At 46.4% G+C, this 27,354-nt stretch overlaps 1 protein-coding gene across 5 annotated transcripts in view; it reads left to right on the top strand.

The window, feature by feature from the left end:
- Positions 1–23,120, top strand: part of Unc-115a (actin binding LIM protein Uncoordinated 115a) — a 558,372-nt gene extending 535,252 nt beyond the window's left edge. For all 5 annotated transcript variants that reach the window (XM_050191443.3, XM_050191440.3, XM_050191439.3 and 2 more), the window contains one exon: positions 21,730–23,120. In XM_050191443.3, the coding sequence (XP_050047400.1) occupies positions 21,730–21,843 (114 nt within the window). In that variant the 3' untranslated portion in view covers positions 21,844–23,120. The remainder of the gene's footprint in view (positions 1–21,729) is intronic.
- Positions 23,121–27,354: the final 4,234 nt, after the last annotated feature.

Raw genomic sequence — 27,354 nt, 5'->3', positions numbered from 1 at the left:
CTACGGCGCTCGGTACTCTTCGTTCGCAGCACATGTTGCAGTTTTTTTCTTATTTGTGACTCCGGCCTAGTGCGTTCGAATAGGTTGGCTTTTTCTTCAAAGGGTCACGTAGCCCGAGCAGAACAAGGGCCGTCGCCTTCCTCCTGGAATGCCTATAGGCGAAAAGGGACGCGCGAGCTCCCTCAAAAACCGACCGTATGCCTCGTCTCGGCCTCTTGTATCCAGTTGCTGGCCCAGACGGCGCATGAACGCCTTGCGGCAATCGAGAACAAAAGCCGTTCAAAGACCACCATACGAACCAACCATTTCGTTCGCTTCTCTACGGCCAGCTATACAAACACGCAACAAGACCTCTGAGTTAAAGATAAGCTAAAACCAAAATAAATGTGACCATAAAATTTATTTGCGCTCAAATACACTGTCGCCTAAAAGTGTAGCAGCGACTTGAAAAAATGGCGAAACCTGCAACTCAAAAAGCGCGCCACAACACCGAAACTTGAAGACAACTTAAACCCGCCGGGAACACGCGCTTTCCGTAAGCAACACTGCCCATCGCAGCGGCGGACGTAGCCAGATGGAATAAATTTACGCAAACTATACTTCAGCACTTATGCCCTGGTAGAAATTTGGAAAATACATACTTTTTTGCTGTACAACGTGCCTTACGCTAATAAATTTATTGTTAACCTCGAACACAGACGAGCGACCTGCTTTTGCGTTGAAGCACAGTCTTGACTTGATGAAGCAAGTCAGCTTGAGCGTCAATGAAACGCGAAAGCCGACTTGGGCGTTTTGAAGTCCGCCTCTTGCTTCGGGCCGACTTCGTCAAGTCAAGTCCAAGCCCGATCCAAGTTAGATCTCTGCATTCGGGGGTAAGACTGTTAATTGACTCTCACTGTAAATAATGTAAATAAACCTCCCAAGTTTTTCATCCCGACGTCCTCCTCAACTCCTACAGTGTATATAGAAATATACAGAAAACGTCAGAACGTGGCACAGCTAAATTGTGTGCACAAAAGTAAGAAATGCTTGGTGTTATAAATAAAAATTTATATACCACATACATTATAAACCGAAGGAGAATGTATTGTATAAATGATTAATAAAAGAAAAATATGAGAGGGAGAGAAACGAAGAGGGAAAAGAAAAATGAAAAATACAGTACGCCATTATACAGTATTTCTTGGTGCATCATTAATGCATCAACATAATGGAGAGAAAGCATTTGTGCATGCACCACCTAAGCTGTGCACAACAGAATGGAAAAGTGCAAATGCAATATTAATTCAAACCAACTTATCTAGAAAAAGATGCAGTAAGAAAGTCACAGTTACACCCAAAAGGCGAAGCATCGATTGCGGTAGCAAATTAGTACACAGCTAAAGCCAGTAAGGATATTAGTTTTATCAGCCGTATAAACTTTCTAAACACCCGCTTACTAACTGAATTAACGAGCATGGTGTCTCATTAATGGTGTCTCGCCCGTCTCCTGTGCTCATTGCTTTCCTAGCTGCATCGCACTCGCATTCCACTTGGCAGCTTCTTAATTCAAATCACGTGAAAAGGTACAACAGTGGTCGTACAATGAGTGTCTCTTGAGCCAGCATTTCAACAATGAGAATTGCATGCTACAGTCATCAAAGTGTCAGTGATGGTGGACATGCGTATTAACACTGCTTGTAATGGTGAACACTGTAGCAGATGACACAATTGTCCCCGCACTGCACGGAGCGTGGGAACAGGAGAGCTGTCAGTAACGTCAACTGCTCTTACAGCAGCATTGTCTTCAACATGGTGTTGGGCACAAGTCACATCCTGGGTCGTGATCGTACTTTGGCTGAATGTCGAAGCATCATGATCGGTAAAGCCCGCATCAAGTTTCTCGAACTGCCAAGGCCGCTCAACGGACAGGCGCGGCCGTGAAATTCCTTTTCCTTAGTGTAGCTTCAACAACTTCCTCTCCCACACCAAGCATGGCAAAATAGAATTAAGTGGATGCATGGAGTAGGATGATAGGGTGCCTGCATCCTCTCCCGTTCTCACACTCTACGCAGTGTGGGGACAACCGCATTGTCATCTACAGCGTTGGCCATTACGAGCGGTGTTCATGCGGGGGTCCACGATCACTCACTGAATCATGTCGCCGAGATTAATCTCAAACATCGGAATAGATACAGTCAGTCAACCGCTCTGCAAAATTGGTCCCACGTTGCAAAAAGCTTATTTCTTGATGAAAATAAAAAGCTGCTTTTTCTTACCAGTTAGGTTCCCTCCTCCTCTCTACCATTTTATCTATCTTCCCTCTAGACTTGCACTTTAGTAGAAAGGTAAGCGCTGCAGTTTCTGCAATGCTTTTGCAGGTGGTCACAGATAATTTGAGCTGTCAAGAGGCTAAAACAACGACACCAAGTGAGGTCCAGAGGGCATTGTGCACATGCAATGCGGTGCAAAGGTCCGAATGAGTTTCTTGTGTCGCCTTTGCTCTCAGCCACGCTCCTTCCATGTATACGCACACTCTGAACCACCCCATGACTAACGAATAACCATCATAGTGCAACCAGGGTGCACCTGCGCAGTAATGGCTGGGATGGCCGAGAGGCAGCAAGTGCCCCTTCAAAGAATGTCCTCACTCTGCAGGGAGCAGGCACAAGCAGGAGAGCATTCAGGCATCTGTTTTCTGTGAGGTATGATGGAAGCCGAAATGTTCAAACACAAGTGTTACACCCCTGCCAAGCGGGCAAGTTAAGTGCACTTCGGGACCTTGGGTGGCACTTTAGGCCACGCGGTGCAAAACGGGAAAACGAAGTGCACATGCAGCAAAAAAAAAAAAAAGGCAGCAGACTAAAATTGTTTTTTAACAATGTAGATTAAAATAAAATAAGAAAACCTTCTAAATAGTAATTGCTTTGGTTGTATTATAAATTAGTTGTATTTAGTTATTTGGTTGCGTTATCTTAATCTATATTTACTCAACAAGAAATGAAAATATATTTATTATAAAAGTGTTGCAAGTCAGTGTGGCCAAGACAAAGTGAGCTAGAAGAGGGTAGTGGGCTTACTCAGGTCCCCGGTTTGATGCCTGGTATGTCACACGCAGTGGCGCCACCAGCGGTTTCAATGTAAGACTCTGCCTGACGCAGGTGCTTGTGCACGGTTAAAACCATGCTGTTTCCATGCACTGTTATCGTATCCACATGGAATTGCACATAAATCTCTGCAGTATAACACATGCCACTAATGTAGGTTAGATGAAAAAAAAAATAACTGGCGCGAGGCAGGTTCGTTGGACTTTATTCGCGCATAAGACTGGACATGTGGTTCTGCTGTTATCTCGTTAAATAAATTACATTGTAGGCGGTTGATACTCGTGCGAATTGGGCTGCAAAAAATAGCGCCTTTTTCGCGCCTCAGTTACCATTATTACTCGTGTTAACTTGTGATTAGACTGTGTACAGAACTCTGTGCATAGAGATGCTGTGCACATTTGACATGCATTTGGATTACAGTGGCGTGGGCAAAGTGTACGGAGACTATAGCGTTGCGCGGTTAACACATATAAACAGCTGGATCCTTTTCGTATTTATTCGGAAAAAAGAGCATTGTTTCGTCACGCATGCGTTTTACGGATACGTGAAATTACTGCCGATGCTGACTCTGACGCAAACATACTTAAACACATTTACCACAAGCTATTAATGCCATGTGAGCCACAGCTTAAATGCTTTCAGCTGGATATCCTTTCAGCTATTCTTCACAACCTTGGCACTGTGAACTAGCTATTTCTACACAAGGCTATAATACATGCACTATGAAAATGGACAGCTAACAAAGATAGAAGGCGACTCTCTCAAGTTCTGGGCACAAGTTAATGAACATTTGACACAGCCATTCTCACTCTTCATCACTTGACACTTATGCTTCATGAGCAGCAGCTCAACTTTAAATGTTTTGCCTTTTCCTACTTCTCTGATCTCTCAGAATTAATGCCTTTGACAAAAAAATGCAAACGCGTCACTACATAAAAGCTGATTATGTTTGCTGATAGAACAGTGGCATGTTGTGTGCACCCAACTTCTTGTGAAAACTTTCTTTCACAACTCCCAGTACATCCAAAATGCTGTCCGAATGCAGCTTGTTGCAGGAGAAGTGCTCTGTGAACATATTTTCCAGGTTGTTCACAAAACTGTACAGATGACTTGAAAGGTACAACAGTCCCCCTTTGTCACGAAAGTTTGTCAAGCGAGCAAGCTGAAAAGCTTCTCCTTGGGGTGACGTTTTTAGCAAGCTTGTACAAACTTGGCAATTCATTTTCGTCATACACTTTCGTGCAATAAGCCAGCACCACAAAATATCAGCATGGAATTGCTTCTAGCAATATGCTGGTTGTGGTCAACAGGTGCTGGCACAGAAATTGACTCATCCACAGTGCTTGCATTATCAACTGACTTGTCGTCATGTGGCAGAGTGCCAGCACAGGCCTCAAATCTCCAGCAATGAAGCTAGCTCGCCCTGGCCCCCTGGCTGTTTTCACAAGACCATAGAACGAAAGACAACTGATGATTAACAAAAACTGGGTTGGTGTTTGATGGTCATTGCTACCGGATGACTGACGTATAATACCAAATAAATTCTCTAATTGGTCTTGGCTGGTTTTCGAAGTCGTTAAGTATTTAAATCCTACTTTCTCTGTGAGATAAGATAGCAGTTCTAGCACACTGTTTATAGTGACACGCAATCCAGTCGCCTTGGAATTACTCGGGAAGCCTCCCGTGTTCTTTGCATGAGCTTCCCATTTACTTAGGTACACCAGGAACTCCTCCAGCAAGTGGGCCTGTGTTGAATCTGGGTGAAGTGCCTCAGCAGGATACCGTCAATGCACATATCACGCTGTGCATCTTGCTGAAAGTATAAGAAAATTGTTTTTGTAGTGAAAAATCTAAATTGAAAATGAAGGAATAGCATTATCAATGGCTTTTTTCAAAAGACTCCTGAAAAATTGCATTTTCAATTATGACTAAAAGGCTGCCTCCCCTGAAAAAAAGCTGGGTCGGACTTATGCTTCCATGCTTCAATAGCGTTCTCCCCAAAGAGCTGAAAGGCATAAGATACCCTCATTTTTTCAAAGCCATTTGGCTGAATGTGGCACATCGTGATTCCTGGTATAGCCTTCAATGTGACCTTGCAGGAGTCAATCTTGTGGGCCTCTTTAACCCTTTGACGGTCAATGACGTAAATATACGGCGCTGCAAACAAGTCCAAAAATGGTCGATGTCGTATATTTATGGCGTCGTCTGTACGTTTAAAAAGCCCGCCAATTTCCTAACTTTTTCTTTTCTGTCATGTGCTGCCACTATGTGGGGATACAGGGAATTTTTTTCGTGCGCCTCCCTCTCTCGGGTTTCGTTGCATGGTTTGTCTAAGCTAGTTTGCTCCCGCGCGTCTATATACCACCGCTCGAGCATTGGCGTGCGCGCGGGCGGGCGGCCGTTTGGATTTTATTTCGCGGGTGGTTTCAGCTTTTTGCACTTGCGAAACTGATGGCTATCTCGTTCCTAATTGCTCAAAAGGCGACCGGTTGTTTCTCGCTCATTTAGTGCTCACAGGGGTGCACATAGGAAGGATGCCGCCGTGCATGCGTTTCCATTTCTTTTCTTTATTTAAGACTCGCGATAACTAATTGCCCTAGCTGGTTGGCGATAAAATGAAGATTAGCGGAAGTTTGTCACACGTGTTGCTTTTTTTGATGGGCACACAACCAAACAGTTTTCTTGAGTATGCGCACCTACGCAGTTCGATTACCCTATGGACGTACGTATTAGTGTAAGAGCAGGAACATTGGAGGCTTGCGAAGTATTCTCGTGTGCGGATTTTCAAAGCCTTCAACTATGTGCATAAAAATGCATCAAATTTTTAATTCTGATAAGTTTATTTCCTTTTTTATTGTTGTTATTCATGAATGAAGTGTGCATATATACCAATGCAAAATATTTTTTTCTCACTTTACGGTCACCCTAGAAAAATTACGTTAATTTTTTGTCTAAATAAATCCCTAAGAAAAATCGGAATCTGCAATAAAAAAAATCGACCCTGGGCGGTCGCATATGGCGAAAAAAATGAACCTCAAAGGGTTAACATGTTGTATGGAGACCTGCATGGAAATACAGAAGCTTGTAATTGGTATCATTTCCACATTATTGCCTCATTATGTTTTTAAGCTACACATAACAACCTGGTCAGAAAATGCATTGTCTTATCCTCAATGCAGAAAACAAAACCGTTTCACTGGAGGGTGTTAAAATATGTTTAAAATTATGCATGCAAATATTTTCACACATAAGCAAATAGACAATAAGTAAAGTCAATGTATGGTCTACGACAAGACTTACATGGCCAATTGGGGTTGGGTATTGAATCCCGTCTTCAACAGTGAATTCCTGAGGCATTTGATTAGATGCGGGAAGTCCGACAGGAAGAAGAGGTGTCAAGATGCATCAGTTGGGTGCTGGACCTTGCACTTCACTGATATTGCACTTGCTCCAATGCCCAATACCTTCTACATGTTCCTGTTCCAACTGGCGCCATCACAGGTAATGAAGTCAACGAACAGCCCACTTTTTTCGGCCAAAATCGTTGCCTCAACAACCACTTTCGCAAGGATGTTCCTCTTCATATTGCCATTAGTGGCAAAGCACCCAAAAATCTGGCTCCATTTGCCTTGGAAAGGGATGAAGAAGATGACTAGACCATGGTCGGAAGGTATACCTTTGTGCGTTTCTGCGGTGAAGGGTCCTAAATCTACAAAGCCCTCGATCACCCCAGAATTCTTCACAGCCAAGTGCTTCGACGATTTCAACTCGTCAATAAGCAGGCCGCCAGGTCTTTTACAGGCATCAATGTTTCCTGCCTTTTCTTTTAGTTGCCTTAAGACGTTCTCGTTAAAGCCAAAACAGGTCCGATGAGAAGTCGTGTAGTGCTTCAATGTGGCCTTGCTCGGAAGAGATATGTTGTTCTTCCAGAGATGTTCATAAAGGCGAGGACTTCTCATCTTCATTAATATGCACTCCAATATCCAATTCTTGGTGTACCTCCGCCCGTTTTTCTTCACCTTGGCTGCTGCAAAACACTGTTTGACGGCTTCTTGCTGTCTGAGTGGAAGATCCATGATGTGTTTTTGGAGGGCCTCTGTTTTAATTGCTGCATTGTTTTCTTGCATTTTGGCAAGGTCTTCCTTGATGCACAAAAGACGACAAACAAGACGCCTGTTCTTTTGGGTGACAGTTTTCAACTGTCGCGTCGCTGAATAACAGGTCTTGGAATGCTGGCGCTGAACTCGCGGTCGTCACTTGAGCGTAGCCCGCCTCAAATATTTGCAGGAGATGTACTGTGCCCCTAGAAAACAAGAGAGAGAGAGAGAGAGAGACTCATTACATTGGGAAGTGCAACAATAAATAACCATAGCATGTCAGTCAGAAGAACATGCATGTTAAAGGATATCACAAGATAGTCACCTTTTCTGACAACCTTTGTCATACAGCTCCTGCTGAAGTAGGATCCATGGCATGAAACAACTTGGTCCTTTAGTTTTTGAGTGAACCATGCATCTTTATAATTCTCTTGGGATATGGCGCCACCACATAAGATTATAGAGTCAGTTTCTTTAAGGATTGTCTCAGCCTCCATTTCACTACGCACTGGCACCTCTTTCAGCAAAGTACCTCTAGAGTGCACCTTGCAATACGCGTTAGACGAGGAGTGAACGAACATCACTACCTTTTCTGACTGTATCTCGCTCTTTGCAGTCAGCACAGACGTGCAGTAGACGACGCAGTCGTTGCCTGGGAAGTGGTGCTTGCTCCAAAACACGGAAGGAAATACTAAGCAGCCAAATAAATCTGCATCTGTGTTAGCGTGTAGATCGTCTGAGTTTTCTTCTGGAAGCGCTTCCTGAAGCTGCGCACACTCCGCGAGCCTTACCGCTGAGTTTTTGGCACAGCCACCAACACTACCACCACTGGTACGAGAACATCGCTTCTTTTAGACTGGAACACTTCCCGACAGTTTTATCTTTTGAGTCTGTCTTTCTCGCGGCATCTTCTTCATTAAGTACGATGCCAAATTAGGCAGGGTTGTAGGTACAGTGTCCTCTCTCAGGCAAGGTTTTCCACATGGAGGGAGTACGCACTTCCTTCCCTTCAATTATGTGCATGTAGTCCCGCAGCACATACTGCAGCTCAAAGTGCAGTTCCCAGACCGCACATGCCGTCCAGAGCTTTGTCCGCTCGATGCAGATTCTTTTCCCATTGCTTCCTGAGGGCTGCATCCTTTGGAACACCGAACAAAGACGGCTTCATGCCGCGCTTCACGTAGACGTAACCTGTGTGACAGCCTGGTGCAAAACAATGGTTTTGCCGTCGGGGTGGCATTTTGATCGCACAAGACAGTCGCTGGTTGTCAGGTCACATCACTCTCCACAGAAAAACCTTCAGCAGATCGAGGATGGCAGCGCATGATGGGTTCTCGAAAGAAACAAAACTCCGCGCATTCCAAAGGCAACTGCCAACTGCGGAGAGGCCCCACGCTCGCTACATTGAAGGCGGCGATGTCGCCGCGTCGCAGACGCGTGCCGAGGCACAATCCGGCACCATAGCCAGCATCATCGCAATGCATGGAGCCGGCCAGCAAGTGAGCCCACTACCCCTCTTCTAGCTCACTTTAGCCAAGAAAAATGCCTAGCCAATCGAGAACAAGATGGTGGCGTGCGACAAGGCGGCATTTGATCCTGCTAGAACGGAATATCTGCAAGTTCTGTTCTGATTATATTGTTAAAAGCTGTTAAACAGCTAAAATGAACTTATGTGTCCTTTTTCTGTGCATTACGTTTTCTATCATTGAAACCACTGACAGCGAGGCTATGCACTCGGCCAGCAAAGTGCATTCGTTCCGTGAACGCACTGCGACTGGAGCGCACTGTTCTGCGAGTACACTCCACTTGCAACGTTTAGATTTGGGAAAGTGCACTTAAAATCGAGTGACACTCTCCGTAAGTGTACTTAACTTGTCAGCTTGATAGGGGTATTATGTTATGTTAGCGATGGAGGAGGGGGAGGGGGGAGCGAAAAAAATCGGGAGTGGGGCGGTCAACCCTCCAACTCTGTGCCTACGCCAATGGCAACGAGTTGGTGGTTTTCACATCATCAATTTTTTTGCCTAAAGGGGAGGTGGGCAAGGACTGGGAATACTGTGGTATATATTTTTTTTCACCCAGATGTGTGATTGATTCGAAAACATTTTGCAGCAAAAGTTTCGTTTGTGTGCTGTCTCTTTGAAAATATATAACAATACTTGTAGCCCCACCCAGTGTTTTTGAAACTGTAGGTACCGGTTTCATGCATGACATAAGAATGCTCAAATTTTGTAGCATTTTCTTTTTGTAATGTTAGTATTAAGGCCAAACAATAAAGCTTGTTGCAGTTTTTGGCCTTGCTGCTACTCATCCTCTATTCGTGCCAGATGGAAATCGGTTACATGAACACAAAAAGGAACTGGCTCCAGGGACTGGCTAGGCGGTAGTGGTGGCACATACTGCAGCTCTACCAAGAGGCTCTCCTGAATAGAATGGGCATTATGAGCAGTCTAGTCTAGAGTACCGTACTGTCGGACATGTAAATATGAATGAAAATGTGGGTGGCTTTGCCATAATAGCCAACTCACTCGCTCTGATTCCAGCGACTGCAGGCTACATCTATGGTAAAGCTGCTGTAGGGCTTGCAAATACTCAAGCAGGTTTTCATTGGGGTATTAAGAATGCAGGTCGTACTCCTTAAGAATGTGCGATTCATAGTCCGGAAGTAGAAATTTGTTCCTAAAGCTTTCCTTGAAGTCCACTCAGGACTGAAACGACGAATGCAATCGCCACCAGGAGGTCGCGGGGCCCTGAAAGACAAGCATTAATACTTGATTTATCATGTGCTTCTCTGATGCCAGGACGTCTGCTACTGACTGCTGGTCGTTGTAGCATTTATAAATCAGCCGGAACGCTATGTTACACTGATAGCTTATGCCATGCCGAGCTGGAATTACCAGGCGCAAGAAATGGAAGACACGCAAGCTAGATGATTATTGTTTAGGGACGAAATATGCCTTAAGGGGTGCATAGAGTACATTTCATGAAAAGAGGCTGAAAATGCATCAGTGACAACTTTTGTAATTAGCAGATCTGATTATCAATCACAAATGGTGAACCATTAGGGACCAATAAGTTATGATCCATTATCCAGGCCCATTCCCCCCATCCTTGAGGTTAAATATAGCAATGCTGCTTTTGTGTTTGCAAAGATGGTTAGATGATACTAGCCCCAAGGAACTCGGGATGATGCAAGCAACACAGCTGAAATTATTTTCACGGGGAACTGCCCAGCGCCAGCCTCCTCGGCATTTCCTAAGGTGCATCCCACGCTTCGTGTACTACACTGCGTCACAGCGAGGCACGAAAAAGCAGGGGATACGTAATACAAGAAAAGCATTACTTACACGACCTCTATTCTTAAAGAAAACTTAGCCTCAGTTGTTGTTTTGTTGGATTTGCCAGTATACAACCGACTAATGCCTGCTTTCAAAAGTGTGGACGAGGGAAGGAGGCCTGGCATGGGGCAAAGGTATACTATGGTAATTACACCTATGGTGCCACGTCATCTAGTGCACATAAGATTAGCAGAAAACCTTAACACAAAACTGCGAAACACGACTTTGATTAACCTTCCGAGAGTTGACCTGCAAGGGTTCAGTGAAATCAAAATAAAAACTTGGGGAGTCGGTTGGTCCTGTACCTGGAATGAAATCTTCATCTTGCAGTGAGTTTATGCTCATTTGCTAGTGGAGCTGGGAATGGCAGAGTCTATAAAACAGACATAGGGAGTATGGCAAAGAAGTCCGACACGGCTGTGGACGGCACGATGGACGCGGACAAGAAGACGCAACAGCATAGGCTTAGCCAGTCACACCAGGAACAGCGTCTAGCCCGAGCCCCACTTCAGTAGTATTGGCGATCCGGCTGCGGAGCTCTGCACGGCGCACGTCTTCTTCCTTACAACTTCCCCCCCCCCCCCCCCCCCTCACTGAAGACGGAGCCGCAGGCCTAAGGCATCGTTAGGACGAAGGGCTCGTGATACGGCTTGAGCCGATCGACGTGCACAGTTTCGCAGCCTCGGCGATGCAGGTCCGTAGGGGGTGTCAGAGGTTCAATGACGTAATTCACCGGAGAAGTTTGCTGTAGAACCCGGTAGGGCCCATGGTATCGGGATACAAACTTGGAGGAGACACCTGGTGTCGAAGTAGGAGGCACCCACAACCAAACGAGAGCGTCAGACGAAAACTGGTGGTGGGGGCGCCCGTCGTCATGACGAAATTTCTGTAGGGCTTGTTCTTGCGTTGTAAGGGAGCGAGCTAGTTGCCGACAATCTTCTGCATACCAGGCGGCTTCGGAAACAGGTGTACCCTCTGATAAGTCAGGACGGTAAGGAAGAATAGTGTCAATGGGAAATGATGGTTCGCGGCCATATAGAAGAAAGAAGGGAGAAAAGCCCGTCGTTGACTGGGGTGCCGTATTGTAGGCGTACGTGACATAGCGAAGGATGAGGTCCCAGTTGGCGTGGTTGGAGGCGACATACATCAAAAGCATGTCGCCAAGAGTTCGGTTAAAGCGTTCTGTCAATCCGTTTGTTTGCAGGTGATATGCGGTGGTACAGCGATGAATAATGCGGCATTCAGCGAGAAGTTCTTGAATGACATCGGTGAGAAAGACGCGGCCACGGTCGCTCAGGAGTTCACGGGGAGCGCCGTGACGTAGAACGTAGCATTGTAGGAGGAAGGAGGCAACGTCACGAGCCATCGCGGCTGGCGGAGCGGCCGTTTCTGCATACCTCGTGAGATGGTTTACAGCTACAATGACCCAGCGATTGCTAGCAGCTGTGTATGGCAGAGGCCCGTATAGGTCTATCCCAACCCGGTCAAAGGGTCGCGAAGGGCACAGCAAAGGTTGCATTGGTCCAGAAGGGCGGCGAGGATCAGGCTTCCGGCGTTGACCTTCTGTGCAAGAGCGAATGTACTTTTGCACAAATATGTACATACCACACCAATAAAACCTATGACGTAGTCTGGTGTAGGTCTTGAAGAGACCAGCGTGTGCGCATTTAGGGTCGGCGTGGAAAGTGGCGCATACATCAGTGCAGAGCTGCCGAGGTATTACAAGCAGCCATTTGCGGCCATCGGAACTGTAGTTACGGCGATAGACAATTCCGTCGCGGTTGGCGAAGTGCGAAGCTTGTCGGCGTAACGCTCGGGATGGTGGGCGTGTAGGTGAATTAGAGATGTAATCTATCAAAGATGAAATCCAGGAGTTCTTGCGCTGCTCCAAAGCCATGTTGACAGAAGCGAATGGGAGAAGTGGGTCGTCTAGGACGAACACACTGACAATGTCGGCGTGGACAGGCGAGCGCGACAGAGCATCGGCATCGGCGTGCTTCTTGCCTGAGCGGTAGACAACCCGGATATCGTACTCTAGGAGCCTCAGTGCCCACCAGGCTAGGCGGCTACAGGAATCCTTGAGAGATGACAACCAGCAAAGTGCGTGGTGATCGGTAACGACATCGAAGGACCGGCCGTGCAGGTATGGGCGAAATTTTGTGATGGCCCAGATGATCGCGAGACATTCTTTTTCCGTGACGGAATAGTTCACTTCAGCTTTCGTCAGAGTGCGGCTCGCGTAAGCAACAACATATTCTTGGCAGCCGGGCTTTCGTTGGGCGAGCACAGCGCCAAGACCAACACCGCTAGCATCCGTATGGATTTCCGTGGGAGCAGTTAAATCAAAATGGCGCAGTATCAGTTGTGTGAGCAGGCGGCGTAGCGTCGCAAAGGCATCATCGCAAGTCGGGGGGAAAGATTGCGGTCTCTTCGAAGAAGCTCTGTCAGAGGTGCCATAATCGAAGCGAAATTTCGAATAAAGCGGCGGAAGTACGAGCAGAGGCCAATGAAACTGCGCAAGTCTTTTAGAGACAATGGCCTCGGGAATTCTTTAACAGCATGGAGCTTAGCCGAGTCAGGGAGAACGTTGTCCTTTGACACAACATGTCCGAGAATTGTCAGCTTGCGTGCCCCAAGTGCCATTTTTTCAGGTTTAGTTGGAGGCCAGCGTCACTGAGACAGCGTAAAATCTGCTCCAAGCGACGAAGGTGAGTAGGAAAATGTGGTGCGAATACTACTACATCATCCAAATAACACAAGCACATGTTCCATTTGAGGCCTCGAAGAATAGTGTCCATCATACGCTCAAAAGTCGCGGGCGCGTTGCAAAGTCCGAATGGCATCACACAAAATTCAGATAAGCCATCTGGTGTGATGAAAGTAGGTTTAGGCTTATCTTCTGCAGCCATAGGCACCTGCCAATAACCAGAGCGTAGATCGAGGGAGGAAAAGAACCCTGCACCTTGTAAGCTGTCAAGGGCGTCGCCGATCCGCGGCAATGGATAAACATCCTTTCGGGTTATTTTGTTTAGGCGACGGTAATCGACGCAAAAGCGGATCGAGCCATCCTTCTTTTTAACTAAAACAACTGGTGATGCCCATGGGCTGTCGGACAGTTCAATGACACCACGCTTTAGCATGTCACCTACTTGCTCATCAATGACGCGTCGTTCTGTCGACGAGACGCGGTAGGGTCGCTGCCGTAGCGGCGAGTGAGAACCGGTGTCAATACAGTGACATACAGTCGTCGTTCGGCCCAGAGAAGTGCTATGGCTGTCAAAAGCAGGGCGAAATTTCTTGAGGAGACGGAGAAGGTCATGGCGTTGCGTGGGGCTTAAGGCGTTGTCGATGACGTGGCTGAAAACGTCTTCAGGCGATGTGGCAGGTACGGGACTACAGTAGAGGGTGTTGACCTCTGACAATCGAACAGTAGGTTCCAACGTGGTAATGGTGTCGTAAGGCTCCACAGTGCCGAGATATTCACCGCGAAGCAACGCAATCGGAAATGGGAAGTGGTTGTGTATAGGAAGGTGAGTAGCACCAGCTTGAAGGCTAAGCAGCGCAGTTGGGAATGGTGAGAGGTGGAGGTGAACGAAAGCAGTGGAAGGCATGAAGAGTACGGTAGAGTCGGAGGCAATGGAACAGGATACAGGTGCCAGAACGGATTCGTGCGGAGGTATATGGATGTCGTCGGTGAGGGACAACTTGGTGCAGGAAAGCGAAACGTCATCAGATATGGCATTGCCAAGCAAAGAGAAGGCGACTTCTGCATGGGAGCAATCAATGACAGCTTGGTGACGGGAGAGAAAGTCCCAACCTAAAATAATATTGTGGGAACAGTGTGGAAGAACAACGAACTCGACTGTGTAGAGCACTCCTTGAATTTCAAGTCTGGCGGTGCACGCAGCCACCGGCTGGACGTGCTGTGCTGTGGCCGTGCGAAGTAAAGGACTGAAGAAAGGCGTCGTGACTTTTCGTATTGAGCGGCATAGTTTTTCGGCAATTACAGATATGGCGGCACCTGTGTCAATGAGGGCAAGCACAGAGACACCTTCAACAGCGACATCAATAACGTTGGGCGGCGAAAGAAGAGTGGCTTGAGCGTTGTGACGATGACGCAGTTCTTGCCTCGGGAACTGCGCCACTTAGTTTTCCATGTCAGCGGTAGAGGGACGTCGACGCATCGGGGAGAGCGAGCGACGACGAGGAGAAGGAGAACGGCGGTCGGAAACTGGGCGAAGGCTTGGGCGGGGAAGGGGTAAATCGCTGTCTGGAGCGTAAGACAACGGATGGTCGTACGCGGCTGTGCGTGGGTCATCACGTGGATGTAGTGGACGGCGGCAGCACAGGCATGCAACGTGTCCGGGAATACCGCACGAATAGCAGATGTGCCGATTGTCTGGTGTGCACCAGGGATTAATTACTCGATGGGCTGAAGGTTGTGGTGGCGTGGGAGTAAAAACAGGGCTAGGCATTGGAGGCGGAGCCCGGAAGGTCGGCGGTCGTGGTCGTGCAACTGCGTCGGCGTAAGTCGATGGGGTGGTGAGTTGAGGCACCCATTCCAGAGGAAGGACCTCGGACACTTGTTCTTCTATAACATGTCGTAGGGTCGGACTAAGGGACGAACTTGACTCCGGTGGGTTGGAGATGAGGGAGAGCTGGCGAGCTACTTCTTCCCGGACGAAAGCCTTGATCTGCGAGAGGAGGGTGGAATCTTGAATAGGGGAGGTCAAGCAGGACAACGATTCCTGATGGGGAACAGGACGGTGAGTGAGGATGCGTTGACGGCGGAGCTCGTCATAGCTTTGGCACAGTTCAATAACTTGTGCAACAGTAGAGGGGCTCTTTGAAATGAGCATGTGAAATGCGTCCTCGTCGATACCCTTCATTATATGCTTGATTTTATTTCCCTCAGTCATGGATGCATCGACACGTTTACAGAGATCGATGACATCATCGATGTAGCTGGTAAAGGTCTCGCCAGGCTGCTGAGAGCACGACTGTAGATGCTGTTCGGCACAAAGCTTTTGAACAGCAGGGCGGCCGAAGACCTCGCTGAACTTTGTCTTGAACACCGTCCAGCTTGGCACTTTGCTTTCGTGGTTCCGAAACCACAAGTGGGCAATTCTGGTGAGGTAAAAAGGGACGGTGGTCAATTTCGTGATGTCATCCCATGTGTTGTTCAGACTGACGCGTTCGTATGATGAGAGCCAGTCATCAATGTCGTGGTCGTCAGTGCCGCTGAAGATGGGAGGGTCCCGCTGACGAAGTGTGCCGGGGCATACGGAGGACTGGGGAGCAGGTGGTGGTAAGCTCGTGGTGCTTGCGGTGGTCATGATGGCAGGGAGAGCCCGGCTGCGCAATTCCAGGATTACAGGAGACCCAGCAAACCTCCACCAATTATGGCAAAGAAGTCCGACACTGCTGTGGACAGCACGATGGACGCGGACAAGAAGACGCAACAGCGTATGCTTAGCCAGTCACACCAGGAACACAGCGTCTAGCCCGAGCTCCACTTCAGTAGCATTGGCGATCCGGCTGCGGAGCTCTGCATGGCGCACTTCTTCTTCCTTACAGAAGGTTTAAAATTGGATTGCGTCAACAACAGTGCAGACTATTCATTCCCAGTTGGCATATGCGATGCACCACTCATTGTAATGTTGGCTCACTGAGTGCAAGTTCCACTGTGCACTCCCTCATTTACATGAAAGGCATTGAAAATCTGAACCTATTCACCATTAAACTAGCAGAGTGCATCAACTGAGCTTGTGACCAAAGTGTGCTATGTCATTTATACTGGAAGAAGTAATCTTGGTTATGGAAGTTGTAATAATTATTCCATAGAAACTGCCCTGAGAAAGGATGGCTGCACTACTTATGCAGTGTTGCTGGCTATGTATGAAATATAGTTGCTGACCGCTTCTTGACGATGAGCAAAGCAAGAACAAGGTAAAAGTGGGAGCCAACATTTCGGCAAGTGGACTTATCTTTTCCAAGGCCTTGAAACAATGTCAAGTGGACTTGCCTTGATATAGACAAGTCCACTTGTCAGAATGTTGGCTCCCACTTTTACCTTGTTCTCGCTTTGCTCATCGTCTTGAATTTCCATCTCCCGCTTTTCCCATGTTTTCCCTGATTGTTTATTGTTGCACAATGCGAGTAAACCCCTGGGCATGTGCACCACGTTTTTTTTTTTCCCCACAAAAATTTTTAAGCATAAAGTTTTACATTTTCTAATATTTGATTCGGTATTTTTTTTTCTTTACTCGAAATCTGCCACTCGGTATTCGCACAACCCTAGAAATAAATTATTTAGTATTGGTGACTTTTGGAACAATTGAATAAATGAGGAGGCACTCTGATTACCACTGCTGGTTTTTGATTGAAGCACTAGAGGTTGCAGCACTGCACACTGTTACCATTATTTGAAACCACTATGCTGGGGACAAGCACTAGGCTTTTTGATATTACAGTGGATGGATTGTTACAAGACAACGAATGCATGGACAAACCATTGGGTGATTCCACAAGAGATCAGATATTTTTTTGTGACCTTAAAACTGCACTAGGGATGAGACACCGAGGTAGAAGACAGGACGAACGCACACTAACAACTGGTTTATTGAAATCACACAATGCTGCCTCTTCGAACTATGTTCATGCCCAAGCCAGATCATAACCGTGTGACCGTGGAACACTCTGCGAACACTCGCGGTTATGATCTGGTGTTCATCCTGTCCTCTTCTATCTCGGTGTCTCGTCCCTAGCGCAGTTTAAGTTTACAAAAAAACGTCTTACCAACTAGCCTCCCAACACACACTCCTCGAGATCAAGCATGCATGTCCACTTGATATTTTTGTTTTGTCTGGTTTTTTTATATGTCCGTGTAGCAATATTCAACCTGCACGGAACAGAAAATTTTATTCCCGAAAAGCAGGGCCACATTCTTGAGGTTGCTGCTGAGTTGGGAGACCATCTCATGTGCTGACTGAATGGAGGCAGCGCTTCCTGACCTCAGGCTGTGCAGGGAAGCTTGGTGCTTAAGGAGTCCACCCACACCGTCGCAGGCATTCTTCCCACATCCGGTGGTGGAAAATATCCACATCGTGGACGTATACTTGTAGTGGCACAACTCATACAGTTGGTACCTATTTTATTTTCAAAATGACTTGCTGCGTTATCGCTGACGTATGTTACGCGACAATAGATGGGTGCTTTTTCATCTAACACTTTGTGCACTCTACATAGGGCGTAGCAGGCGTGCACTGCGTTATGATGCATGTCGTTGCTTATGACAGCAAAGCTGTGTGTTGCTTTCTTAGTCGTGGCGACACAGGTGAAAATGGAGATTTGTTTCTTGTGCCAATGGTACGATTGTGTTTCATTTGAGCAAAGGACAGTCAAGTTTTCTGCAAAATCAAAATGCAGTACAATGCTTCCGTGCTGCTCACACTTCTTTGCCTCATGAATAGCCGCGGCTTAATTGACGTGTATGTATTCGTGAGAAATTCCTTTTGTCGTCCATTTGCCGAGCTCTTTCACAAAAAGGGCTCAAGGCATCTTCTTGATCAAGTCGCCGCTTTCCCAAACAGCAAATGTGACCTCATCCTCATCGACCATTCCCAGACTGGCCAAAGTGAGGCTTTCACTCCATGGGCAGTGCTTGCATTCACTTAACATACAATCTACGGTTGGGGAGCCGCAAAGGCACAATGCTTTCATGCCTTCCAATGAGATCTCCATGCCATTTACATTCTCAAGCCTGGAGACCCAAAGGTTGGCATTAGCGCAGTAAACGCTGACACAAACCTCTTGTGGTGGGAGCAGCACACATTTTTGATGCAGGCTGTAAAACTTTGACAGGGTGATGGCACTTTTGGGGTAAGCTGCTTTGAACATCTGGAATGTCTCACAGCCAGAATGTGTCATAAACCGCTTTGAGACATACTCAATCTGGCTGTTCGTGATGACTGACACAGCATCCTCCTTGTTCGGGCTCTGCCGAGAGCACCCTTCATCTTTGGTGAAGTAGTCGAGCGCGGCTTGTACAGTACGTCCCCACTCTTAAGGGAACACGCAAGCACTTGGCCGGCGATTGGCAAAGTGCTAGGTCCTGGCGAGATTTGGAAAGGTGGAGCATGCGCCTAGATTCATAAGGGCGGTGCGTGCCCCATGTCGTCTGCTACTTTTCCACCCCAGCGCTCGGCGCGTGCTAGCGAGTGCTGGCGCTTCTGCTTTTTTTTTTCCCGCAGTGTGAAGCAACTGATACCAACTCTGCCTCCCACTTGTTGAATAGGCGGGCATTTTATGGTTGGAAGGGCAAGCTTGGTATGCTCACTGCATTGGGCTTCAACTTCCTCATTTCTTATCAAAAGTGGCCAGTTGCTGCGAGCAGTATGTGAAAAACATGTGACTAGCTTATTTGTGAGACACAAGGTTGTGGAAGTGACATGCTTCATTATCACTTTTGCAGAATTCCACAGTTTCACACACCTTATTTCATTGCATGCACATGTTGGTGTAATAGAATAATTTTCATAAAACTCCATCTCCAATTGATATCGCAAATATACGAACTATGGAGCTTCTGCGAATGTTGTTGCTTTAATGAGCAATAACAGAGTCGAGTTAAAACTGGCGAGAGACTGCAGAAACAAGCAACATAATTTTTTTTCAGCTTGCCGATTACCTGCTGAGCAGCAGGCAGAGTGGTGGCTAGATAAATGACACTGCAGAAAAACAGAAGTGCTCTCCAGTGCTTGCTGAGCACTGGGGCGGAGAAGTAGCAGACAAAGCGGGGCATGCGCGCGCCACCGTTATGACTCTGTGCATGCGTCGCCACATTTACAAATCTCACCGCCAGTTAGTGCCATGTGGGCCGCCGGCCACGCACTCGCGTATTCCCTCTAAGAGTGGACCGTACTGTACATCAGATGTACGGATCAAAACCTGACTGCATTCCATGCTGCTCATGCCAATTTCGGGAGTTTCTGAGCATGTACATTGTGACAGCTGGGATTTTATCTTCTGGTGGCACAATGGTTAAGAGACGGGGGCGCTCTCGATAGGACCTTGAAACCTTGTACGCTTGCTTCAAGATATTTAACCAGCCAGGGCATGCACAACATTCTGTCGCAGGCAGTTCAGGTGTACTGACGCTTTCATGTGCAGTGCTTGAAGTTGAGTGTATGTTTATCAATGCAACGCTTTCAATCTCGATCCGTTTTCTCTTTCCGTGAGACAGTCTGCTATGTTTGTGAATGGAAGATGGTGGCTTCAATGGTGAGACATCAGGAGAAAGGTGAACGTACCTCTTCAAGTCATCAATCGCTTCTTCCTGAAGGAATGCTTAGTCTGCTTCACTGTGGGTGTCACTACATGAAGACAGGATTTCCGTGAGGAGCGTAAAGCAGTGCTGGCAGACTTCTTCAGTGCCTCAAATATCCTCAGCCTCTGGCAGTAGCTTCTGCAGGGAGGCAACATCCAAAGTGTTTATTCAACGAACATTTTCTTTCTTAGCATTCTTCTTCTTGTGAATGCGTAAATGATCAGCACAAAATACTTGGATACATCGCGTGTAGTGAACAGCTATACCAATTCGAAACGTTTATACTGAACGGCACCGCACTCTTTCTGTTGGTTTTTCTGTGCCGCTGTCGTGACAGGCTCCAGAATGTCTCACGGTTTCATGTTTTATAAGCAAGGCCATCTAAAGCTTTTCACTGTGAAAACATGTGGCCCATGTTCGTTATCGAAGAACAATGTCCGTTTTGTGCCACCAGTAGTGACCTCTGCTGTTCTCGGCATGGGAAAGAGCATCGGCAAGGTGCTGACAAAACATCATAAATTAGGCAACTTTGGCTCAGTTATGCTGCACTGCTCTTTTTCGGACAGCTGAAATGCAGAAATAAAGGTGAAGGTAAGACAGGAAGACGTTATCTGTGAGTGACGCGGAAAACATGTGATGACGGGAAACGAAATAAACAGCTCGTTAAATGACTCTGATAAGTTTTTAGAAAGGCACAGTACGAGTTGGATGCGGTGGTGCCGAAGAAGGTTCCAATATCTATTGCACGTTGGGGATGAAGACCAGGCAGTGAATTAGCGCTTCCATAATGGCGCACCTGCTTAATATAGAAGCGCACCATCGCTTGCAGATTAGTTTGCCTTGGTTCCCCTTACAGGTGATTACAACGTGCACCAGGTGGGTTTTGGCAAAGTCAGCCACAACATGCACTGGCAGTGTCTCGCATGGTGTTTGCAAGCACCTAATGGAGGCGTAAGTGCGATACTTACAGAAGCTGTAGGCTGCAAACTCAGTACGCATTAGCGCTTTAGAGTGCGGCAGCCCTCCACCCCCACACATGCTAGATACAAATAAAATCTGACAATACGTTTGTTGAAAACAAGCTGCCAGAGTGAAGTTCTAAAACAGCAAAGAAATTAGAACCAGATTTGTGTACAATGCAAACTGACAGACAACCAGCAAAGGTACTGAAGCCAGCATGCTTTTCATCGGTCACTTTAGCCCGTTGTATTTTGTGAATAAAGCAAATGAGGAAACATAACACACCCACATTTTGCCCGACATAAGCAAACTTCATCCAAAATTTTTCAAAAAAATTGGAACCATATGCGTATATTAAAAAAAATTTTTTTACTTGTTTATTTAACTTTTTTTTCTTGTGTTTCATGTAGGAAGATATATTTTGCATAAATGTTAAAAAGAGAACGTTCTATGTTTGACACTTATTTCAAGCTTCTGTGTGAAACAAATCGCGCCAAGACGCATCAAAGTTACAGAACTTTTCTGATTTGGGCCATGTTTGGAATTTTTTTACATATTTTTAGTTAATGGACAGCAAAAAAAAAATGCATGGAACTAATTTACTGTGAAGCATATTAAAATGAGCAGAAAAGTTTTTCGATGCAACATTTTTAGTTTGCATTTAATTTGGTCATGAAATCAGAAAATGTTCTGCTAAGCAATAGAAGGACGCTTGTGCTGTCTTTCAAATATTTTTTTGGCTTACCGGGAACGCTCTTCGGGAATAAAATTTTTTGTTCCATGCAGTTTGAATATTCCTACACGACATATAAAAAACAAGACAGAACAAATATAAGGAGACATGCATGTTTGATCACTTGTGGAATTGCCCCATTTACTTTGCTTACAAGGATCATATTTGGTTACCTTTGTCATTTCAGCGTCATCTATCCAATGAGGAATTCCAGGCACTGTTCCACATGAGCCGGCTGGAGTTTTACCGTCTACCCGAGTGGAAACGCAATGACCTCAAGCGGCGAGCCAAGCTCTTTTGAGGGTCACTGGTTTGGCTGTCACCACAGAACCCAAGCATATGTCGCTACCTAGCTGAGGGATGCTTCTTTTGGGCTCAACAATAACTTTGCCTTTGATAGATGCCAAGTGGAGAGCAGCACTTCTGCAGAAAATTTGAGCATAGGTACTCATTTAATTATTATGCAAAGCCCAGTCCCCGAGCTACACATTCTCCCTTCTTGGCTTACGTCCACTTTCTCTTTTCACTGCCCACCTGGTAAATAATATATTTTGCATTCATTGAGAATTTTTTTTTCCTTGCTTTGGTGTGTCTGACATTGGATCTAGTCGCTTGCTATTCATACCCCCCACACACATTTCTTTTTTTTAATCTTCACTGGCTTCTACATTAAAAAAGAGCCATATAGAGCAGCACAGGCAAAATGCTGCACAGTGAACTACCTTCCAATCCTTTGTATCTTGATCTCTGGCTACTTTTATTCAGGTCACTTGCAGTATTCTGGGTTGTCATCAAATGGCAGGTGTTCCCAGGTGCGTGCCCACCTCCACACCATTGTAACATGGCCTCTTGTTGGTGCAAGCATTGTCTTGAAGCGTCCACCACATTAGTGTTGCTGCTGGTGCAGCTTCTCTGTCTGAAGGTAGTGCACTTAGAGCTCTGCTTTTGGTACTCCAGGCTAGGTCATTACACTAATGAAGCTTATGGGTACAGCGTCCCATTATGGCTTTAGGAGCTTATGGGTGCAGCGTCCCATTATGGCTTTAGGAGCTTATGGGTGCAGCATCCCATTATGGCTTTATGCATGTTTTTATCATTTGGTGCAGCGGTTTATACACATACGAAGCTATCTTCCATGATGCTTGTGTGAACACTGGCAGATGTTTTTATTATTACTTGCCTCTGAAGGAGAAGCTTAGTTTCCTCTGGTGAGCAAATTTCATTCAGTTCTCGCTATAGTTACACCTTAAGGCATAAATCATTGTGCTGTTGTTTGCATAAACTTTAAAGTTTTAAGATATTTTAGACAACTGTCGCACATTGGGTTTTGAATGCATCACTATATTAGGAATGCAAAGCCACGATTTATGTATTTAGCAGGTGTCAGTGTACTTTCAGCCACAGTTTAGTGCTGGCTCAAAAGTACCCTAATTAGGTCAGTACATGGATTTCTGCACTACAGCAAGAGCGCCATGTCACTCATGCAAGTGTGCCCACTTTGATTTTGCATACCTGTTAGCTCTGAAAAGGACATTCACAGAAAACGGTTCATAGAAATAAAATCTGCTTGCAATGCTTTGCCTCTTGTCTGTTTGTTGTGACAAAAATGTACAGGAGAGAAATAAACTAACAACAAGGTGTCTACCAACTGGGAAAACCAGAAATTCTCAGTAATTTTCAATAGCCTGGAAATACTCGGGGAAAACTCAAGGAATTTTTTATTCTATCAGGTAAAATTAGCTGCAATTTTATCAAAAGGGAACTAAAGTCGCTGTAATGCTGGCTCGAGTAACAGAGGAATTGTAACGAATTGTCTTTGACGCCATGTCGACGGCTGGAAGAATTGCCATTGTGCAGTCAACAACCGACTTTATGGACATCCAATAATTCAGACGGCTTCACGGCACCACCACTTATCCCATAAGGTCAATGTATAAGAACGCCTGAAATTTCGGATGGAAGAACCCTTCGCCGTCCGATTGTCGAGACTTTTTTTCCGTAACCGCAGGTCTGAAATGGCATTATTCAAAGCCACCACCTTTGATTTTGATTATCTCGCCACCTCGAACCGGCGCTCACACGGAGATTCACTGGCAGACGCGTAACTACCACCACAGCAACTCCATGCCTAGCTGCTTTGACGTTCGCTATTAAGCTTCTTGCCATTCGGTGCTGTGTTTTTCATTGAAAGGATTCGCCGCTGTGAGCAATGGCACCAACTCCGCCTTTCTGGTCCTCGCGATTGGCTTCAAAGCTCGGAAAGCATAATGCGTTGCATAATGCCGGTTCCCGAAAGTCGGCTTTGCCTCAGTACAGAAATGTTGCGCGCTGAATCTCACATGAAAGTATTGCGGTGAAGCGTAAGCATGGGGAGGGGCAATTGTCATGGGACACAGTATGTATTCCTTATTTACACACGCGTGCACCCGCCATCTCCTGTCATAGTACGAACGCCAATATGCCTAATAAGTGTACTGGCAGTCCTTCAGAGCTTTTTCAGATGTGTCTGTGGCGATTTTGAGCCCTAAGGTCAGTAAAAGACATGCATTCATTTTTTGTCATCCTCCTTTTTTCAAACTGCCTGGTTTTTCGGACGTCTTCGCGGCCCCTAAGGAGTGCGAAAAATCGGGTGTTGACTGTACAACTAATCAAGAGGATGCTTCAAATGGTCCATGGGGCAAACGCGCGGCAGAAGGACGACAAGAACAGAAAGGACGTACACATTGAGAAATGAACAGGAAAGGAAGCGTGCCGCCACTCCTTTGAAGGAGCTTGAGCTCAAAAAAAAATTGTTGGCTGGCACTGAGATGCAGGTGTCCCTCATTCAAACCAAAATGAAATCTTTAAATCAGTGAAATGCAACACTGAGGCATTGTGCGGGGGCTGAGGATATGTCAGGACAGTTGAGGTTGACTTACCAGCTGCTGAGAGAGAACTCATTTGTGACAAAGTTCGGGCCTCGTACGAATGAGCTTGCTATCAGTTAATAGAAATAGCTCACATTCGAAAATGTTTGCTTCTGTATGCATCTCCTTTTTTATTCTTATTTGAGAATGTCCGGCTCGATTTGCCATTTTTTTCTGAAGACGTTTTATTTGCTATGCATTTTACTAACCTCTCCCTTCTATTCTCTTATTGAATAACATAAACACTACCTATTAGTATAGTATTCAAATTGGATGGACTGACTGAATAAACTTTATTGAAACCAGCAAGAGGTGGTGGCTGGGCCTAGGCCTCCCACGTGGGGACGTCGAGGTGTTGCCTCTTCGCCGCCTCGCAGGCCTGCTGGGTTGCCCAGAGTTGATCGTCAAGGTTGGAGCTACGCAGGGCAGCGTGCCATCTCGAAGAGAGGGTCGTGGGGTTAGTGTCGGGGTATTGTTGTGTACAGTCCCAAAGAATATGTGGAAGTGTGGCTGGCTGTGTCTTGCAGATATGGCACATGGGATTGGGGTGAATGTCTGGGTAGATATTGTTGTAACAAGGGGTATATGTATTGGTTTGTAGCAGGCGGAAAGTTGTAGCCTGCACTCGGGATAGTTTGTTGTGTGAGCCGGGGAAGGTTCTACGCTCTAAGTAGAAGGACTTCACAAGATCATTGGTAGCATGTTTTAAGTCGGGTTTCTTTTTCTTTTTTTTTTTTTTTTTTTTCGTGCTTACTAGAGATTGACAGCATCGGGCGATATGGTTTCAGCTCGTCTTGACATAAAACAGTTCTGCATCACTCAAAGAATTTTGCAAAGGCACTCAGGGAAAACCTTGGAAACTCAGGGAATTTGGAAATGTCAACTTGGTAGACACCCTGGGAGTTGCTCCAATTGTTTTTCCTTCACCACTGTCTGGGGCTTACTGCATGCCACCCTTTGCACTCTGATTGCCGACTGAATTTCCCTGTCTTACCACCTCTTCCCTTTATATTGCTGTCACTTACCAGTGGTATGTCATCTTCGATCTCACACTCTTTCGACTAGGCACTCTTACTTCTCCTCTGTTGTTGTTTCCAAGTGCTCTGCTATCTGTGCAGCATCACGCTCTGACAAATACTGCTTATTCAACTTGCATTTCTCATCAGGCACCAAATTCCAGTTGGATTCGGTTGTGATCGCTTGAATATATGTCGAACAAATATGGCTCATCGGTGAACGTATGTACAGACGGATCGGTCTCATCATATGCACCTGGTGCGGCTTTCGTTGTGCCTGTGCATCAAGCCATTCATAGGTTTCGTTTGCGAAACAAGACGATACCAACATCCGCGGAACTAGTTACAATCAGAGAGGTAGTGCACTGTATTTTTCAACAGCCTCTTCAAGTATGGACAGTCTTTAGTGATGCAAAATCAGCTCGGCAGCTACTTAGAGTCGTAATGAAAGAAAGCTCTTACAGAGCATTGGCTCTTCAGACGGCCAAGCTATACTCTCTATCGGAAGAGAACGACCACCACATTACATTTCAGTGGGTTCCCAGTAGTCACTGTGGTGTACACAGCAGTGAACTGGCCGATGCCGAAGCGAAGAAGGCACTCGAAGAACCAGAGCCACTGCTTGCGATTCCTTTTTCAAAAGCGGACGCCCACTGCCTTCTTTCAAGTGTCATCCGAACAGAGACAGAAAAGCACTTGGACAGTCCGGATAATCGCCACAGAATGACTTCAAATATTGGACCCCACCTTGAAATTTAGGCCACCACCAAAAATTCGACGCAGCTGTGCCAGCCTCCTGCACAGACTTAGACTGGGGGTGGCATTTACACGCGGGTACATGCACCTCATGCAACGCACCGAGTCGCTATACTGTGAACTCTGCAATGTGAAAGAGACTATAGGTCGTGCTGTGTGGCTGCACTCAGTACGTGGAAGAGTGTCAAAAGTTCAATAATGTGATTCAGCACCTCGGCAGCCCACCTGTCGGAGGATGTTATTTTAGGTCCTTGGTCAGAGGTTAAATCAGGTTTTAAGGCTATCCAGGCCTTACTTGATTTTTATAAAGCACGGGCCTGGACTGTAGGCTTTACGTTATCCGAACAGCTTACTATGTGCTTTACATCTTTCCTCATCGTCGCCCATCATGCGTCTTTTTCTTTCCTCTTTCTTTCCCTCATCCCCTTCCCCTAATGTAGAGTAGCTGGCTGGAGGAATGTATCTCAGGCTGACCTCTCCGCATTTCATATCATTAGACCTCTCTCTCTCTCTCTCTCTCTCTCTCTCTCTCTCTCTCTCTCTCTCTCTCTACACATAGGACACACTGACTCTCTTCTAGTCCTTGTCCAGTAGAAAGAGTGTCCTGACTCCACCTCCTTTCCGCTCATTTGCATCCTGTTGCAACCTTCTCACAACAGGCTGACATGCCCAGATGGAATTTCTTCTGCCCATCTCAGCGAAACTGTGCAGCTATATGCACTCTGATGCCATTCCCGGGTAGACCTCCCACTTTTGCTGGCACCGTCCTCCTTGTACATGTAAGAATGCACAATGCACAGCTCATGTTTCTTCCTTTGTTACGGTACCTCTGCAGTCGCCTAGGTCCGTGGCAGCCAGCTGCAATTTGTGTCTTGGTATTTCATGCCTTTGTCAACAACTCTGGTCGACCCCTCTTGTGGTGGTTTTGGCCAGATCTCATTTGGAAGAGTAGTTGCGCCAGCATCAGCATGATTGGGCGAGTCGACTCTCTTGCCAGTCTTGGTTTGGTTTGTCAACCCCTCATCTCTGTCATATGCTTTTTCTCGGCTCCTAGTCCTAAAAAAAGCATATATTCTGTGCCCAAGGTCAGCCACTGCTTGTTCGTGGTACTTGTTTTGGTGGATCTGCTTGTCC

This window comes from Dermacentor andersoni, chromosome 1, assembly GCF_023375885.2.
Source record: "Dermacentor andersoni chromosome 1, qqDerAnde1_hic_scaffold, whole genome shotgun sequence".
In the NCBI taxonomy this organism is placed as follows: Eukaryota; Metazoa; Arthropoda; class Arachnida; order Ixodida; family Ixodidae; genus Dermacentor; species Dermacentor andersoni.
Note: the sequence above shows the minus strand (reverse complement) of the source record. Positions and strands in the feature narration are given on the sequence as shown.